This window comes from Panthera pardus, unplaced genomic scaffold, assembly GCF_024362965.1.
Source record: "Panthera pardus isolate Hobbes unplaced genomic scaffold, ASM2436296v1 HiC_scaffold_10, whole genome shotgun sequence".
Classification (NCBI taxonomy): Eukaryota; Metazoa; Chordata; class Mammalia; order Carnivora; family Felidae; genus Panthera; species Panthera pardus.
In genome coordinates this window covers 33,913,109-33,931,072 of record NW_026526655.1, presented here as the reverse complement: position 1 = coordinate 33,931,072, position 17,964 = coordinate 33,913,109, and the positions used below count along the sequence as shown (strand labels likewise).

Below are 17,964 nucleotides of genomic sequence, written 5' to 3'. Positions count from 1 at the left end.
AAGCAGGCTCCACACTCAGTGCAGAGCCCAATGTGGGGTTTGATCCTATGACCCTGGGATCATGACCTGAGCTGAAATCAAGAGTTGTACATTCAACCAACTGAGCCATCTAGGTGCCCCCAGAAGAAAATCTTAATACCTTGAGTTAAGGAAAGATTTCTTTATATATGCCATCAAAAGCCTGACTCATAAAAATGTTTTTGATATTATGGACTTCATTAAAAAGTTTTGTGCTTCAAAAGTCACTAAAAAGAAAATATAAAGATGGGTGCCTGGGTGACTCAGCTGGTTGAGCGTCCGACTTTGGCTCAGGTCATGATCTCACAGTTCGTGGGTTCCAGCCCTGCATCAAGCTCTGTGATGACAGCTCAGAGCCTGGAGCCTGCTTCGACTTCTGTGTCTCCCTCTCTCTCTCTCTGCCTGTCCCCTGCTCATGTTGTCTCTATGTCTCAAAAATAATAAATAAGCATTAAGAAAAATAAATGAAATGGTTCAACATTTTAAAAAAAGAAAGAAAATAAAAAGACAAGCCACGACTGTAAGAAAATATTTGCGAATCCTATATCTGATATTAGAACTCATATCCAGAACATATAAAGAACCCTTACAATTCAATAAGACTATAAGCAAACAAATTGTCAAAATATCAAAATAACTGAATACGCATTTCACAAAAAGATAGAGGAATCACTAATAAAAACATGAAAATATGCTCTACATCACCAGTCATTAGGAAAATGTAAATTAAATCCATGAAATATCATTTCACACCCAGTAGGATGGCAAAAAGAAAAAAACAAAAAATAAAAATACTGGAAAATATGGAGAGAAATTAGAATCATCATACATTAGTGATGAGAATGTAAAATGATGCAGCCACTCTGGCAAACAGTTGGCAATATCTTGATATGTTAAATGTCAATTTCCCATACAACCCAGCAATTACTCTCCTAAACACTTGCCCAAGATATGAAAACATATGTTCACATAAGAAACTGTATTCAAATGTTTATAGAAAGATTATTCATAATAGTCTGAAGTGAGAACTAATCCAATGCCCATCAATGATGAAGCGATAAACAAAATGTGGTTTTAGAATACTATTTAGCAATAAAAGGCAATGAAGTACTATACAGGTCACACTATGGGAAAACCTCGAAAACATTATTCTAAGTCTAGGAAGCCACACAGAAAAGCCCTCATATTGTATGAATCCATTTATAAGAAAGGACCTGAGGGATGTCTGGCTGGCTAAGTCAGAGTGTACAACTCCTGATCTCAGGGTAGTGGGTTCAAGCCCCATGTTGGGTGTAGAGATTACTGGGGGAAAAAAAAAAAATCTTTAAAAAAAAAAAAAAAAGGCAAAGCAAAGCAAAAAAAAAACTGAAAAGGCAAATCTACACAGTTATAGAGTCCACTAAAAGGAGGTTGTCTAGGACTGGTGACAGAAATGGTGAATGACTGCAAATGAGCAGGCAATGGTGACAGAAATCTTTTTTGGATGACGTGAAAGGATCTAAAATTGGATTGTGGTGATGGCTATCCAACTCTGTATGTTTACTAAAAATCATTGAAATGTACTCTTAAAACAGGTGAATTTTATGACAAGGTAGCTCTTTTTTGTTTAAGGTCAAGAAAAAATAAGTATAAGATTGTATTAGAGGAAGAAGAAAGTTAGTTTCCAACCTTTCCATTAAGAGTCCAGTCATCTGAAAATTCTCCCTCGTATATAGTATCATCTTCGGAAAGTAAAACCCCATTTCCCTATGGGGAGAAACAAAACAAAAATCACAACAGATAAAATGCAAAGTAACTTAAAGAATACATGCAGCCGTATCCCCCAAAGCCTTATATGATTTTAAAAGATAAGAAAAATAGTACTAAGAAGGTAGAACGTTAATAAAAATGATTTAAAAGGACACAGAATTTTTAAAAAGTCAATAGTAAGTATATGCAAAATATTTTACTCACCATCATTTTATTAAGGTGAAAGTTGCCTTCATAGTATAATCCAAACTGGGTAACTACCACACCATTCCCTTGACATACGTCATCTTGCCACATTCCCATATACTTTTCCCCCCTGTACAGAAATAGAAAAGAAATGAAAATGAAAAACTGATGGTAAGGATGAAATGGAAAAACAATTATAACATGGGAGTTGCTAGGAAAAAAAAAAAAAGAAATGAGGTTTATCATATAAAAACTCTCATTCTGAGGCACCTGGGTGGCTCAGTCAGTTGAACATCCGACTCTTGATTTCAGCTTAGGTCATGATCCTAAGGTCATGAAATCGAGCCCCATGTTGGGCTCCACGCTGAGCATGGAGCCTGCTTAAGATTTGTATTCATATTCCCTCTCCCTCTCCCTCCCTCCCTCTCTCTCTCTCTCTCTCTCTCCTCCTTCCCTCCCTCCCTTCCTCCCTCTCCCCATCCCTCTCCCCTGAGCAATCTCTCCCAAAAAAAAAAAAGGAAGTCTCATTCTTCACATACTCAAACTCAGAGAAATCTTACTAATCTCCACTACAAAAGCAAAGTATAAACTGATTGTTAAATAATCATGGAGTTTAGTAATAACATCTAAATTTTAAAATCCCACATTATGAAAATGACATGAAGGGGGAAAAACCTATCTATTAAGTCCAAATGCAAATCAGACTAAATCAAATATGGAGGCAAAAGAACTACATTCATCCTCAAGGTATAGTTAACTAAATTTAAGCTTGATTCCTAGGTTATTGGCATAACAAGTCCCTGACCTAACAGACCTAAGCAAAAAGATGTTTAGATACCATTCTACGACGCAAAAAGGGAATTTCCACTCATTCCCTCTGACCTTTTACTCCTATTATGTCTGTTTTAAAGGTTTTTCTTTTTATAACAAAGATTTGGTAACTTCTAAGACACTAAAAGCTTCGTATGTGCGGAGCTTTAAGGAAAATGGTACCAATGTTAATTTTGAATGATCTTGATCTTGTAAAGAAGTAATCCACCATTTGGTTCATAAGCAAATGGATAAAATAATGCCTGCCAACTGTGTCTTATTAAAAATTTTCTCAATACTGTCCAATTAAGATGCTCAGCCTTCATAAAAACATCGCTATTGGGGCCCATGAGTGGCTCAGTCAGTTAAGTGTCATGATCTCACTGTTCATCGAGCCTATTGTCAGGCTCTGCTCTGACAGTAAGGAGCCTGTTTGGGATTCTCCCTCTCTCTCTCTGCTCCTCCCCAACTCATGCAAGTTCTCTCTCAAAAGAAATAAATAAACATTTAAAAACGTCGCTGTTACTGGAGAAATACAGGAACCTTATCCTCTCATACTAACTTTGAGATTAGAAGGAGAATACTATACCTAGTGATATCATCAAAGACACCATATCCTGCTTTCTTATCCATTACCCATTGGCCAATGAACATACTGGGAGAAGAGGAAGTCAATTTTCCACTCCGTAGGAGACCATGACCATGACGCATGTTATCTTGAAAACAGCCTTCAAACACTTCACCAGAGGCATAACTGTGGTTACAAAAAATGGATAAAGACCAAAAACACATTGAATTCTGAGGCTCATTTTTACAAAGTTCAGGAAATTCAAAAGTATACTCCTGTCCCACTGATATCTCTATTTATTTGTATGATGATTTTTCACCATTTTTTTTTTTTTTCATTTTTGAATGACTAAGGCTAAGAAATTAAAGATATCCTGGATGGTATTCTGTGTTAACATGGGGAAAAATGTGTATTAATCTCTTATGAGAAAATGAAATAATGAGTACTCTCTGAAAGGATCATATATTTTATCCATATTAGAGTTCTTTAATAAATATAAATTTATAGGAAAGACATCTAGGAGATCCTATGAGAAAGTTATGACTTCTAAGGTTTGTACTATTTTGTTGAAAATTAAATAATAAATAACCTAATATTTTCACCTTGTGATAGATAAGAAGTTACCTTTATAAGAAGACTTTTGAGGCAGTTTCAGTCAAAAAAGAGTAAATAAAATTTACTCCTTGGAAATTTTGGCTACACATACATTTAAGTTTACATGATTCTTTGAAAAAGCAACACCAGTCTAACAACCTTTCCAATGTTATTACCTATAGACTCCTTGACCACACATTTTTCCTTCTTTCCAATGGCCCACATAATGGTCTTCTTTGTTCAGTGCTTTGTTTGGGATTCTATATTCTCCATATCTGCCAAGGAGAATAAAAAACATCAGAAGATGCATTTAGGACACATTCGCCTTTTCTAGGTATGCACTTGTAAACATTTTAACAAGGAGAACAGAAAAAGGAATTACCTGTGGGGGAAAGGGGTAAATGGGGTTTTGGTTTAAACTGTATTTATTATCTAAGCTATCTAGCAAGTCTTAGAGGAGTAGGGCATCAATCCCACTACACAGAGAGATCAAGTATTTTACCCCAAGTCCAGTGAAAAACAGAAAACCTGTGTCCTAAGCCTCTGCCACTAATTAGCAACATCACCTTGGTTAAGTCCAGGTACCCAGCAACCTCACCTGTGTAAGCGGGGGTAGGGGTGGTAAATGAGATCATCTAAAGTCTCACATTCTAAAATTCCATTAAAAGGAATTAAAAGACATCATAAAAATTTATATCATCATATACACAAAAATCGTCTACCCAATTTATATAATAACCTTTTTTATATAGTAAAATAAATTACTTCTCTAACATGATACAAAATACTTCACTGCTGTAAGTTTATCATGCAATTATTTTTAGTGTTAGAAAACACAACAAGCTGATACAAAAATAATGTCATTTGAGTACCATTAGTATATCATCTAGAAGATTTCTCCTTTAGCACATCACAGAAATTAAAGATGACTTAAAACTACTGAAAGGAAAATTTTTCTATATCCTTTGTGTAAGGGGGGCACTATTATCTCAACAGTTCACCATCAATATTACCCCAGGTACTCAGTCTTCACCACTGAGAAATGGACAGAAAATAGTCCCATTTTAACATACAGAAAGAAAGGCTGTGTCACTTGAGGTCACAAGGCTATCAAGGTAAATGATTCACTCCAGCTAAACCAAGGCTGCATCCTAGATTCCCAGCCCTCTTCATGATCACACATCTGCATCATAAGCCCTAGCACACTGCATGCATTTCTAAAAAACAAAACAAAAATCTATTTGTTTTGAAAATAGTTCCCAATACATAATGATGTCATCAGTGGATGAAACTGAATTTACTCTTATGTTTTACACCATCTTCTTACCCATCTTCCAAGCCATTCCTGAACATGCCAGAATACATCTTTCCATCTGGCCACTTCAAAACCCCTCTGAAATGCATAAGCAAAAAATAATACATATCAATTAATGTTTCAGATAACCAATACTTTTTCGATCTTGAATCATACTATCATCTTCACCCCACTCATAAATCTTGAACATTTTCACCTGCCATGGGGCTTCCCTGAAAGCCAGCGTCCATCATAGGTTGCATCCTTTAGGCGAGGATCCTTATAGAAAGTATATTTGGCACTGCGTGAAATAGGTGGTTCCTGCCTCTGAATACTACTGCCACTTCCATAAGGTGGAAGGTCAGATGTCCCCCTCAAAGCCTGATCCACAGCTTGGCTTATAGCCCGTAGCCACTTAGTCTAGGAACAAAAAGTAAATGTGAATAACCTTAAAGCAACAACTCATCACGCACTGCCTTAAACCCTGATAGCTTTCCTTGCTGTGTCCTAATGATAAATAACTTTTTGCTCCTAGTAATTCTTAGCTCCTAAATAATTTTTCTGTCTCCTAATGCTTTTCTTAATGAGTAATGCTGACTGGCTCTTGGAATTTACTGCTGTATGTTTAAAAGTAAGTCACATTAAAAAAAAAAAAAATCTATAGTCTTGGTTTAATGAAGACTTACCAGACATAATTACGGATCATTAGCCAAGCAAGAACAATTTTTATCTTTTCTTTCCTAGCATAAGATACAGAAGTAGTCAGGCCAAAGATAAAAACAAAGTATCATAATGGACTAACCTTTTCCTGGGGTGTTGATGAAATGAGAGTGAACTGCTCCTCAGGTGTAGTTATCTTTAAGCCATTCCTAAAATGTTCACAAGGATAAACACCAGGAGGTATGACAACCTGTCATTATAATATCACTCCTCAAATATGAAAAGCAACTTGTTTATTTTGAGAGGAGAGTCAATTAAATGTAAATGCAGTCATGCCCTAGGTTTGGTTCTTACAGGACACAGAGTTACTTTGCTCCAGGTATTATCATGATCAGCCATGATCTTCACAGGCCGTTTAACTATCTACATGCTGGGAAGGTGAGCCTCGTTTCACAGAATGGGGAGGCCTCCTGAGCTTTTTATCATGTCTAAGGAAATAACCTTGACAGCAAAGGGAGAGAATTAGGGTGAGAGTCGGGGAAGGGGGACACACTTACACACCACCAGCTTCTTCAGAAAGTGGCTCTGCCCATAATGTGGCCAAAGGGAAAACATGATGTGTGGAGAACTGAAAGAAACAACATGGAGTCACAGCTGAGAAAACCCATATAGGCTCATATGGTGGGGGGGGGGGGGGGGGGGGGGTAGGTGTCTCTGCTACATAACCCTTTTCAAATGGTTAAGTCCACATGGGTGCACCATCTCAGCCACATGATCCCCATAACATAGCTAATGCCAGTGGGTCCTGCCATCTCTGCCACAGGACTCCACTTGGTTGATACTCATTTTCAAGCTGGAAAACTAAAAGAGCTCTCTGAAATTTGGTCCATACCACAAATGCAAGCTAAACATTCTCTTTTATTCAATAATTTCAGCAAAATCACAGTACTTTTAACAGAAACTGATGGTATAATTAATTAATGTAACAGTTAGGAACCCAGCATACCTGAGCATGGACTAGGGCATCATTAAAGAGAATGAACCAATTCACAGAAAACCTCCCAGCATGCTGCAGAGATAGGGCTCGGTTACTGCTCTCACACAGCAGTCGACGCTCTGGCTTCCTCAAGGAATCCTGGAATTGAAGACAAATATATAAACGATCTTCAGAATTATTTTAAAATGCAAGGAAAAAATGAAAAAGACACTAATCACATTTAGGAGAATTTGTTGCTCATAGCTTAGGTTGGTGTTGGACCTGAAGTTAGATAGGATCTGAACACTTAATAAAAGCGCTCAAAGAAGATTAAGAAAAAAACAGGAACAAACAAAAAGTGAGTGTTCAGAGAGGATTCTTAGAAATGAGGGTAGATGTTTACAGCATCTATTGCTGTGGCCCTTAGACCACCCTTAGAAAAAGGCTCATTAAAGCATTATTACCATAAACAAACAAATGAGGAATGGAGAAAATTATGACAGTTGTTATGGATATGCCTGCTGTTTGCTGGGGTAATGCCAATTGGCATGGTTTACCGTCATTTTTCCAGGAAAGGTCTTCCAGAAGCCCAGTGTGTATTCAGCTTCCTTCCTTTTCCTGCCGAGATGGAGAGCAAGAGACTCATAACAAGAACTGGAATCCTGCAGTTTCTGGTATTCTGGAGATGTCTGAAAGCCAATAATTAAGGGAAGGGAAAAAAATATATAAAAACAAATGTCCACAATCTGTAGCCTTGGTGTGGTTTTAGATATGTAATATTAAATTTATGGCGGAAATCCAAATCAAGAACAGAAATGGTATAAAAGGGAACTGAGCAGAAAGAAAATTGGTTCCAGAAAATTCTACTACACACAGATACATATGAAACAGTGGAATAACTCAAGGGGAAAGAAACAAACACTGGCAATTATCAGTGAGGAGAGCAGCAGAGTACTCATGATAGGGCAGGAATTCTCAAATGTTTTCGCCTCAGGATCTCTCTATTTTGCTTATGTGGGTTTATCTATTGATATTTACCATTATTAGAAAATAAAGTCGAGAAACAAAAATAACCTTTATTAACTCACTTCAAATACAGTAACAGTTTAAGTGAAAAAGAACTATATTTTCCAAAACAAGAACAAAATGCTTCGTGAGAAAAGTAGCAATTGTTTTACATTTTTTCGAATCTCTTTATTACCTGGCTTAAAAGAGAGCTGGATTTTCATTTCTACTACTAAATTTAATCTGCTGGCTGAAATATATGAAGAAAATCTTCCTTTATAAGGATATGTAACTGGAAAGGGAGGATTATTTTAATAGCCATTTCAATTAATAGTGGATATTCTCCTTTGAAACTAAACCAAAATTTGTTAACTTATGTGGTTCTTAAAGAGTAGCTGCAATGTGGAACCTGAAACTACATTAATCAAACTTTCTGTACTCTATTCTCTACATAATCAAACTTCCTCTATTAAATCCACTGATCTGTGTTACACTTTGAATAGACCTTTAACCTATGCATGGTGTTTTAACATGTGGATTAGACTTCTGGAAAATAGTGTTTCACTGAGTTATGCAGACCTTCCCAATGTTGATACGTTTTATTATACAACATCAAAAGTTCCATGTTAATATTATCACCAATCTCATCAGAAAAAGTCTTTAAGTACTGGGAAACTGCCAAACTCAGTGACCCATACATGTTTCCCACATTGTACTTTTTGCTTCACAGTTCAGATTTTATCACTGGCAACAAATACTGTCTATTGTTCTCCTTGAAGGAACAGGTTCATTTACTCATTTTTGAGAAAATATCTACTGAATACCCAGATCTGAATTAACACAGTTATCCATCAATTGTCTTTTCAAGTTTAAAAAAAAAGGCAGCTCTCAACTCAAACAATAGTAATCTTGTGTTTTTTCTGGAAAACCTCCAAACTTCAGTACCCAGAAGAGCCGCTTCATGTACTTCCATCTCATCATACAGAATATTAAAAAGATATATACTTCTACATGTGGCAATGATGTTAATTAGACTTATTGTGGGTGATCATTTCACAGTATGTACATCTATCCAATCATTATGCTGGACACCTGAACATAACACAATGTATGTCAGTTATATCTAGCTTGACCAAGTCCCAGCTATGCCTCAATTCTCTCATCTGTAAAAAGGGGATAATGATATCTATTTCACAGGGTTGATATGGGGATAAAATGAATACATGTAACATGCTTAGTACCTGGCACATGGAATGCATTTAATAAACATTAGGTATTATTATTTTTATCTAGAAAAGCGTACATGTATATATGATGTCTAAGGTGTACCTGAGACTTACTAAATAACAATTTGCAGTGTTCAAACGTGGCCATGTGTTTTGAAAAAATTTCCACAGATGATTTTGATTCCCAGTCCTGGTTAAAGATCACTGATATAACACGATAAGAGGATAATGGAGAAAGATAGCACCAGTATTAGCAAAGCACAGAGGAGGGATTAACTAAATCTTTTTTTTTTTTTTTTTTTTAATGTTTATTTTTTTGAGAGAGAGACAGAGCATGAGCATGAGCAGGGGAAGGGCAGAGAGAGAGGGAGACACAGAATCTGAAACAGGCTCCAGACTCTGAACTGTCAGCACAGAGCCTGATGTGAGGCTCGAACTCACGAACTGTGAGATCATGACCTGAGCTGAAGTCATATGCCCAACCAACTGAGCCACCCAGGCGCCCTGGGATTAACTAATTCTTAAAAGATGGGAAGAGAAGGGAATGTGGTATAGTCAGAGAGGGCTTCATTTTCATGATAAAATGACTTTGGACCCAGGCCTTGAAAATTTCCTGTAATGAGAATGGTGGTAGTGTGTCTCAGGAAGGAAATAAAAAACATGTATGTCCATGGAGCTGAACTAACATGTAGGACACAGGGGTAGTAGATAAGGCTAGAAACAAAAGAGGATATCAGATTGTTAAGGGCCTTAAATGCCAAACTGTAGAGTCTGGTTTGCTTTCAAATTTTGAAAGCCCACATTAGTTCCTGGGTCACTCTAAAGACTGAAATCTGTCCAAATAAGGAGACAGTTCCCATGATTTAAAAGATTCTAAAGCAGGGGCACCTGGATGGCTCAGTTGGTTAAGTCTCAGACTCTTGATTTTGGCTCAGGTCATAATTACATGGTTTGTGACATCAAGCCCAGCATCAGCTAACAGCACAGAGCCTGCTTGGGATTCTCTCTCCCTCTCTCTCTGCCCATACCCTGTTTGCGTTCTCTCTCTCTCTCTCTCCCTCTCTCTCTCTCTCTCTCTCTCTCAAAATAAATAAACTTAAAAACAAATAAAAGATTCTAAAGTAGAAGAGATCCTAGAATCATTATGGCTTCTTGGAGTCCTTCAGAGAGGGAACAAAATGAAATTACACATTTTAGTACAATTTCAAAGGTGAATGTCTCAGGACCAGCTTTAACATACATCCATAACCTACAGTGGTACTAATTTCCTAGAACTCCACCCAACTAATTTTATACAGAAAGTAGACCATTTGAGAAAATCCTGTAACACTGTGATTTCTCATAGCATATGCTAAGGTAACTCGAATACCTGGCATGGAACTATCTTGAGTCCTGGCCAGGTGGTAACTCGGCTGCCTTACAGGTATGTCATTATACAGAAGGCCTTTTAAAGAGCTCTGTGTAACTCATACTTAGTATGCACTCTGACAACTATTGGGTGAGTAGCATAACTGGGTCTCAACTTTAGACACAGTTTCACAAAATGAATACAATTAATCTTGATAAGGTCCTGAGAAGAAACTAAATCCACAGCAAAGAGAACTAGATTTACCTATAGTCTAACTTTCTTCTTTCATTTTCTTAAAGAAAAATAAATTTAATTAGACACATATAAATATTAAGTTAGTGGAGTTGGAGATGCTAGGGTAGCATAAACCAAACAAGCAACTATGATCCTTGCCTCCCCAAGTATTCAAATGGGATATTTATGGGATCTTACCACTTCAAAACAAGTAGCAAGCTTTAGCAAAACTTTTGCATAATTATGAAGTCGTCTGATTGGCAGGAAAAACAGAGTATTCAGTATTTCCATCAATTGGGTGTTTTCATCATTAACTTCTGATAAATCTTGTAACAGCTCCTGGTTTTTATTTAGGAAATCACTGGAGGTAGAGAAAAAAAAAAAAAAAAGAGATTTAATTAATCTTTTGGTTTGACAAATGCATGATATTAAATAGACATTTTTCACTAGATGACTACTTTTTTCAGAATGCACATTTTTAGGTGCTATGAAAGCAGAATATAAATACAATGAAATAAGACAGATATAATTAAAAGAATTTTCCTGCCTATAAAATAGAGGATTTTTGCATATAAAAAGTAGCATATGGTAGCAATAGTAACTCTATAATAGAGATGCTTAATCCCAAACTGTGACTAAGTTCTAGGAAATGAATCATGCATCCCACCGCTTCGGGGAATAATTGGAGACTAGCTGACACCATTCATTACCTGTTAATTTCCAAGCCAAAAGTCACAGCAATAAATGGCAATACTAACTGCTCTAATCAGTTGTATTAAACAGAAATCTGGAGGAAAAATAAAGCTCTTCGCTCCAACACAGCTGGCATGTAATATTAAAATACTTCTAATTTCTTCTTTTCTTTTCCTTCACCTAATAAGAGTTTATTACAAAAGAGTAATAAAAAGCTATAAGTACCAGTACTACAATTAACAGGAAGTAGTAAAGCATATTCTGTGTGAAGATTTCAATGCTGAGATCTTCAAAAGGATTTCAAACTGAAGCCAACATTTATTCTGTTTTTACATTGTTTTACATAAGTTCATTAGTAAAATTTTATTGCAAATTTTAATGGTGATCAGTAACCCACTGAGACTATGTTCATCAGACCAAAATACTTAAAAAGATGTGAAAGAAGAAAAAAAGATGTGAAAGAAGTAAGAGTTGGTGGAACAGAATAATAATTATTATCTGCCCCTTAGTAAGCAATAATTATGTGCCAGGTACTACCCTTGAGTGCTTTACAAGCATTATACTACAAAATTCTTACCTATAAGGCTTCAAACAAGACAACGCCACAAAAGACTATGAGGCAAAAATGAAACATTTTATAATCCCTTAGAGAACTATAGAAAAAAGAAATGTTTAACTCAGAAATTATGAAATATTATCTCTGAAGGGAAAATATGCAATAATTTCCAGGTACTCAAAAGTTCAATAGCACAAATTGGATCGTTTTATAGTGCAGTTAAGAGATCTGAGAGAGAGTGCCCTGGGGAACATGACCCAGATTTTTATTTACATTTGGCTTGTGTGGATGTTCCTACTTCCTCCTCCATGTTCTGCTGCTGAGATCAGCTGAGGACACTCATTTAACCCCACAGAAGTGTTCTGCTTTAACGTGCTCCTGAGAGATGGAAGCAGTACATGTTGAACACATACTCACTATGACCACATTTCTTCTGGATGCACAGTACTAGACCAGAGATGTTCCAACTCTTTTAAGTCCTATTACTTGTCAGCACTCACTCATGTACTCTTCATCACTCACTCATGCACCTGCCTATAGACCTTCCCCAAAAGAGCCTAGGTATGCTCTCAGGAAACCAGAGACTGTTTAGCTTATCCTCTCTTGGGAGTTTTAATCTAATAATGGCAATACTGCTTTTCCTTTACAAGGCTAGGTTTGTAACTGTTACTCAAAAAATAAATACAGTAAAGGCAGAAACAATCCAAGTGTCCATCAACAGATGAATGGATAAACAAAATGTGGTATATGTATATAATGGAATATCATTCAGCCATGCAATGTAATGAATTTTGGTATATGCTACAACATAGACCTTGAAAACATTATGCTTAAGGAAATAAACCAGACACAGGAAGACAAATACTACATGATTTCACTTACATCAATATCCTACCTAGGACATCCTACCTAGGATAGGCAAACTCATAAAGACAAGAAGTAAAATAGAGGTTACCAGGAGCTGGGGGGCAGGGGAGAAGTTGTTGCTTAATGGATACAGACAGTGTTTTTGCTGGGGTGGTTTTTAAAAGTTTTGTGTATAGTGTGGTAATTGTTTATACAACACGAATGTTCTTGGTGCCACAGAACTATACACTTAGGAATGTTTAAAATAATTTTTTTTAAACCTACATGATGATCAAACCATCAGACTAGCATGAATTAAGTAGCTAGATGATAAACCAGCTTAATGATGGGAGTCTGAGTATCAATATCCAAGACCCACTAACTGCCATGTAGGCTCACCAGCTATGCTCTAGAAGTTCTTTTTTTAAAGAAATCCTTTAAAATAATTTAAAATACTGACTTTGTAAGTAGAAGTTGTAAAAAGGTGTTATTATTGCCTTTAAATATGTAAAACCCTGGGGTTCATGAACCACAGTTTGGGAAATGCTGCCCAAATTCAGACTTCATATTTGCTTCCACAGCTTAAAGTCACCCATTGTTCATCAATTGCTTTCCACCTGTCTAGGCTCTGGCAAGAGGCTTTCATTTACATCATCTGCTTTAGCTGCTCTGACAATGAGTCAGGTCAACTCCTGAGTACTGTGAACTCAATTCTGAAATAGTAGAGGAAGGTTAATAAAAAATAAAATAAGGCAAAATAAGGCACCAGGGTCAGCAACTACCAGAGTCCCTCACGTAGGCAAGAAAACCCCATTTTTAAACCACCACAAGTCACCTATTTTTGCATTAACTAAAATCGCTTTTCCTCAAGCATTACTATTTGCAAAAATAACCATTCCTTTTTTTTTTCTTCATTTAATTATTGGTTTGACTGCAGTTATTTTCCCCTACTTTTTTGGCCAAGATTCACCATTTCACCAACACTAAAGGTTAAAAAAGCTTTTAGTCATTATAATGTACAGATTATAAATGTAAAATTGGAAATTGTAACAAATGTAAACTTGTCAGTTAAAAGCCAGAAGCTCTCAGATTAAAAAAAAAAAAAACAACAAAGCAGTAAGTCCATCAATTTACTATTTATAAGAAACACACACAAAAAAACTACAATACAATATAGGCAGGTTAAAATAGAATAGAAATTGGTGTCATTATATTAATATAAAACAAAATAGCAAGATCACAGATTTAAAAGTTACTACATAAGGTTAAAATATAACACTCTCTAACTTGTCATTAAAAAAAATGAAGGCCAAATCCTTATTTTGGAAATGAATGAGCACATGACATAAGTCAAAGAAATCAATGAGCACATGACACAAATCAAAGAAAAAATCACAACAGAAATTAGAAATACATTTATAATTTAATGACTATAAAAACAAAACTTTAAGATACAGCCAAAGCAACACTTGGAGGGAAATTTATGGCCTTGGATGAGTACATCAGAAAAATTAAAGGATTGGAAAATTAATGAACTAAATGCTAAACTCAAAGTTGGGAGATATTAACAGGAGAACACAAAGAAAGAAGAAGGAAATAAGAGGCAAAAATTAATGAAAAAGAATGGAAAAACTAAAGCTTAATCTTTGGAAAGAAGATTTAAAAAAGGTAAACTATTGACAAAATCAACTAAGATAAAAAGACAAAAGGCTCAAATAAGAGGAATGAAAAACAACTACATTTATTATGGAGGTGAAAATAATCTTAAGAAATACACCAATAAATTTGAAAACTTGGATGCAGTGAACAATTTTCCAGAAAAGTACAAATAATTAAAGCCACAAGAAGAAATAAACACCTGAACAGATCTAATCATGAAAGAAATTAAACTGGTAGTTTAAAAATCCCCTACAGAAATGTCCCCAAAGGGGCGCCTGGGTGGCTCAGTTGGTTAAGCATCCGACTTCGGCTCTGGTCATGATCTCATGGTTCGTGTGTTCAAGCCCCGCATCAGGCTCTGTGCTGACAGCTCAGAGCCTGGAGCCTGCTTCGGAGTCTATGTCTCCCTCTTTCTCTCTCTCAAAAATAAATAAACATCAAAAAAAAAAAAAAAAAATGCCCCCATGAAAGCCCTATCTTTTCATAGATGAATTCCACAAAATCTCAAAGTACAGATATTCCCTATCTCATGCAAACTATTCCAGAAAATAAAGTTCCCACACTCATTTTGTAATTGCTAGTGCAACCTTCTTACCCAAACCGAGCAAGTTCAGAAGAGAAGAAAAACCTCACATTCACATAGTTGCAAAAATTTTAAATATTAGCAAATGTCAGTAACGTACTGAAAAACTAATACAAACAGGCCACTAAATTTATCTTGAGAACTCAAGGATATTTACCATTAAAAAAATCAATTGCTCTTCAACTTTCAGGAATAGAGGGAGCCATTTTTTTTTTTCTTAAAGAAGGGAATCTTTTAACCCTATAAATGATATTTACCAAAAAACCTAAGGCAATCATCTTTAATGAAGAAATGCTAAAACTATCCTCTTTAAGATCAGAAATGATCTTAGGATGTTATTACTCTATTAGGATATAAAATCAAAAGCAAACATGGCAAAACATTAACGTCTATGAAATCTGGGTTGTGAGTACATATTTGATGTGTTTATTATTAAAATACATCTGAATTTTTTAAACTTGCTTTTGTCTGTAGGTCAACACTTGTTGAGAATCTACATAGTTCAGAATGATTAGATTCATGTAAGGTGCTTTTATATTTATTATCCAGAAACTAAATGCAGAATTTTTCTATCTGTGCAACACTTTGCGTTTTTCTCTACACCATCACATACGTTATTTGTTCCTTGCCAGGGCAAAAACATTCCCTTCTTTCAGATGAAAAAAATTATGCTCAATTTGGTGAAGAGAGTTGTCTAACATCTCAGGGATAATAAGTGGTAGCACTAAAGAAGGACCCAGACCTTGTAGTTTTTTCAGTACTACACTACTTCCAATGATAATCAGGAGCTAATAATACCAGTCCTTTTAAGAGTCAGTGAAAGTCTACATTTTGATTCATTTGGTAAAATGACGAAGTCAAAGCTTTTCCCAGGCACTCAAAAACACAGAACACAATAAAATATGATCTTTGGTTGTTAGAATAATAATGGGAAGATAAGTGTTTGCTTACATGGCAGGCTTAGCAAGAAGCTGGAATCCTCCCATAACCAGGAAATTTGTAATAGATGTGCAATACCTTGAGCAAAAGAGAAAACACACATATGTTAGCATTAAAATGTAAATTTGTTCTTCAGAATTTTCAAACAAGCAACTGGAGCAGATACTTTTTGGTATCTCACCAATAAGTTTCAGTACTTTTGTGATGTCAACATTCATGAACTGTAAAGGACTGAAAAGAAGGGCAGGTTATGTGATAATCACAATACTCAGGCAGGAGGGAAAAGCCATTTTAGTAAAGATATTACTATAAATTATAAATTTAAAATACACCTAAAATTATGCAGAAGATCCTAGAATTTGCTTGGTAGATTTTACTCTGGTAACTTAACAAACTTGAGAAAATACGATTTAAACTGTTGGATTTTAGTGAAAATTAAGTCTTCAGAAATAATAGAGAAGACAAAAATATGTTCAAAGAGCTTGAGTGAAACTTAGAAAATGTTGGTTAGAAGTTTTGATCAATTGCTAGAGAATGTCCTGATATATTGTTTTGAGTTGTGTATACTTCTACCATACTCCCAGGATGGCAAAATGGAATCAATTGACTTTCAGAAAGAGGGTAAATTCCTATTTAAAACAGCCCAAAGTGGGTGCCTGCGTGGCTCAGTTGGTGGAGCATCCAACCCTTGATCTCAGGTCTTGATCTCAGGGTTGTGAGCTCAAGTCCCACATTGGGCATGGAGCCTACGGGAAAAAAAAAAAGCCCATGGTACTATACACTTAAAAAGGTACTACTAGGGCACCTGGGTGGCTCAGTTGGTTAAACATCTTACTTCAGCTCAGGTTTGTGAGTTCAAACTCCACATCGGGCTCTCTGCTCTGAGCACAGAGCCTGCTTCCGATCCTCTGTCTCCCTCTCTCTCTGCCCCTTTCCCGCACTCACTCTCTCTCTTGCTCTCAAAAATAAACATTAAAAATAAAACAAAAATAAATAAAATGGTCCTGACAGTAAATTTGATGTTACATGTATTTTACCACAATTAAAAATTATTTTCAAAATTCATAAACAAATCAGGATTTTTTTACTTGTCCCATCAATATGAATAAATTGTGTTAAAAAAAAAATAGTCCAAGGTATAAAAAAAAAAAAAGCATTTCTAATTATAGGTCCTGAAGTATCAGAGAACAAAAGAAGTAAAAAAGATTATGAGATAAATAAGATAAAAAAGAACTATACTAGTAAAAGCTGAAAGCTTCACACAAACAAAATCTTGTTTAAAAAAGTAAATTGGTATCAAATTATGTATTTTTCATGTCTGATAGACAATGAGTTAAAAGGCTTCAACTCGGGTATTTCCTCTCAGACAATAGCTTCAAATACATTCAATTTCATTTAGAATTAAAATCACATGCATCTAATCTATCTGTATATACATGCATAAATGCAAAAGGAAATATACTAAGATTATTAAGAATGGCTATTTCTGGTGATCAGATTACGGGCAACTTTAAATATCTTTTTGACTATCTTTATTTATACAGTTTTCAATAATAAACAAACATTACTTATATTAAAAATAACTTCAATAGAACATGAACTCCTTTTCACCGGCTCTGCACTGTGGCTGCATGATCTCAGAGCTCTACACAGTGCCTGGTACTTAGTTTGTACTCAGTCGATATTTGCTAGATGGATGAGGTATTAATAAAGAATAAAATTTGCACTTCAGATCAAAGCATTAATGTTATTTTAATACACATTAAAATAACAAATTATGCCTCACGTCACAATGTCAATATACAAATTAAGAAAAAGTGAGAAATATTTAAATTTTCAAATACATTTGGTATATTTTACTTGAAAAACATGAAAAGAACTTTGGATAACTATCCTAGATTTTATTAAGGAAATATCTTTATTTTGAAGACAGTATGGTCTTTAAATCCTCCATTTACACAACAATAAAAAAGACATTGGAACAAGTCATTATTTACCATTAGCAGTTGGTCTTAAAATA

At 35.4% G+C, this 17,964-nt stretch overlaps 1 protein-coding gene across 7 annotated transcripts in view; it reads right to left on the bottom strand.

Moving 5' to 3' along the window:
• Positions 1–17,964, bottom strand: part of ALS2 (alsin Rho guanine nucleotide exchange factor ALS2) — a 71,470-nt gene that overhangs the window by 17,203 nt on the left and 36,303 nt on the right. For 3 of the 7 annotated variants that reach the window (XM_019436607.2, XM_053906210.1, XM_019436608.2), the window contains exons 12-24: positions 15,957–16,022; positions 12,191–12,295; positions 10,867–11,029; positions 7,413–7,544; positions 6,886–7,014; positions 6,437–6,507; positions 6,022–6,088; positions 5,437–5,639; positions 5,253–5,318; positions 4,102–4,200; positions 3,353–3,517; positions 1,972–2,083; positions 1,687–1,764 (exon numbers count right to left, since the gene is read on the bottom strand). In XM_019436607.2, the coding sequence (XP_019292152.1) occupies positions 1,687–1,764; positions 1,972–2,083; positions 3,353–3,517; positions 4,102–4,200; positions 5,253–5,318; positions 5,437–5,639; positions 6,022–6,088; positions 6,437–6,507; positions 6,886–7,014; positions 7,413–7,544; positions 10,867–11,029; positions 12,191–12,295; positions 15,957–16,022 (1,456 nt within the window). Of the gene's footprint in view, positions 1–1,674; positions 1,765–1,971; positions 2,084–3,352; positions 3,518–4,101; positions 4,201–5,252; positions 5,319–5,436; positions 5,640–6,021; positions 6,089–6,436; positions 6,508–6,885; positions 7,015–7,412; positions 7,545–10,866; positions 11,030–12,190; positions 12,296–15,956; positions 16,023–17,964 lie in introns of those variants that run through there. The other 4 variants (XM_019436609.2, XM_053906231.1, XM_019436610.2 and 1 more) reach the window with 3 other exon arrangements.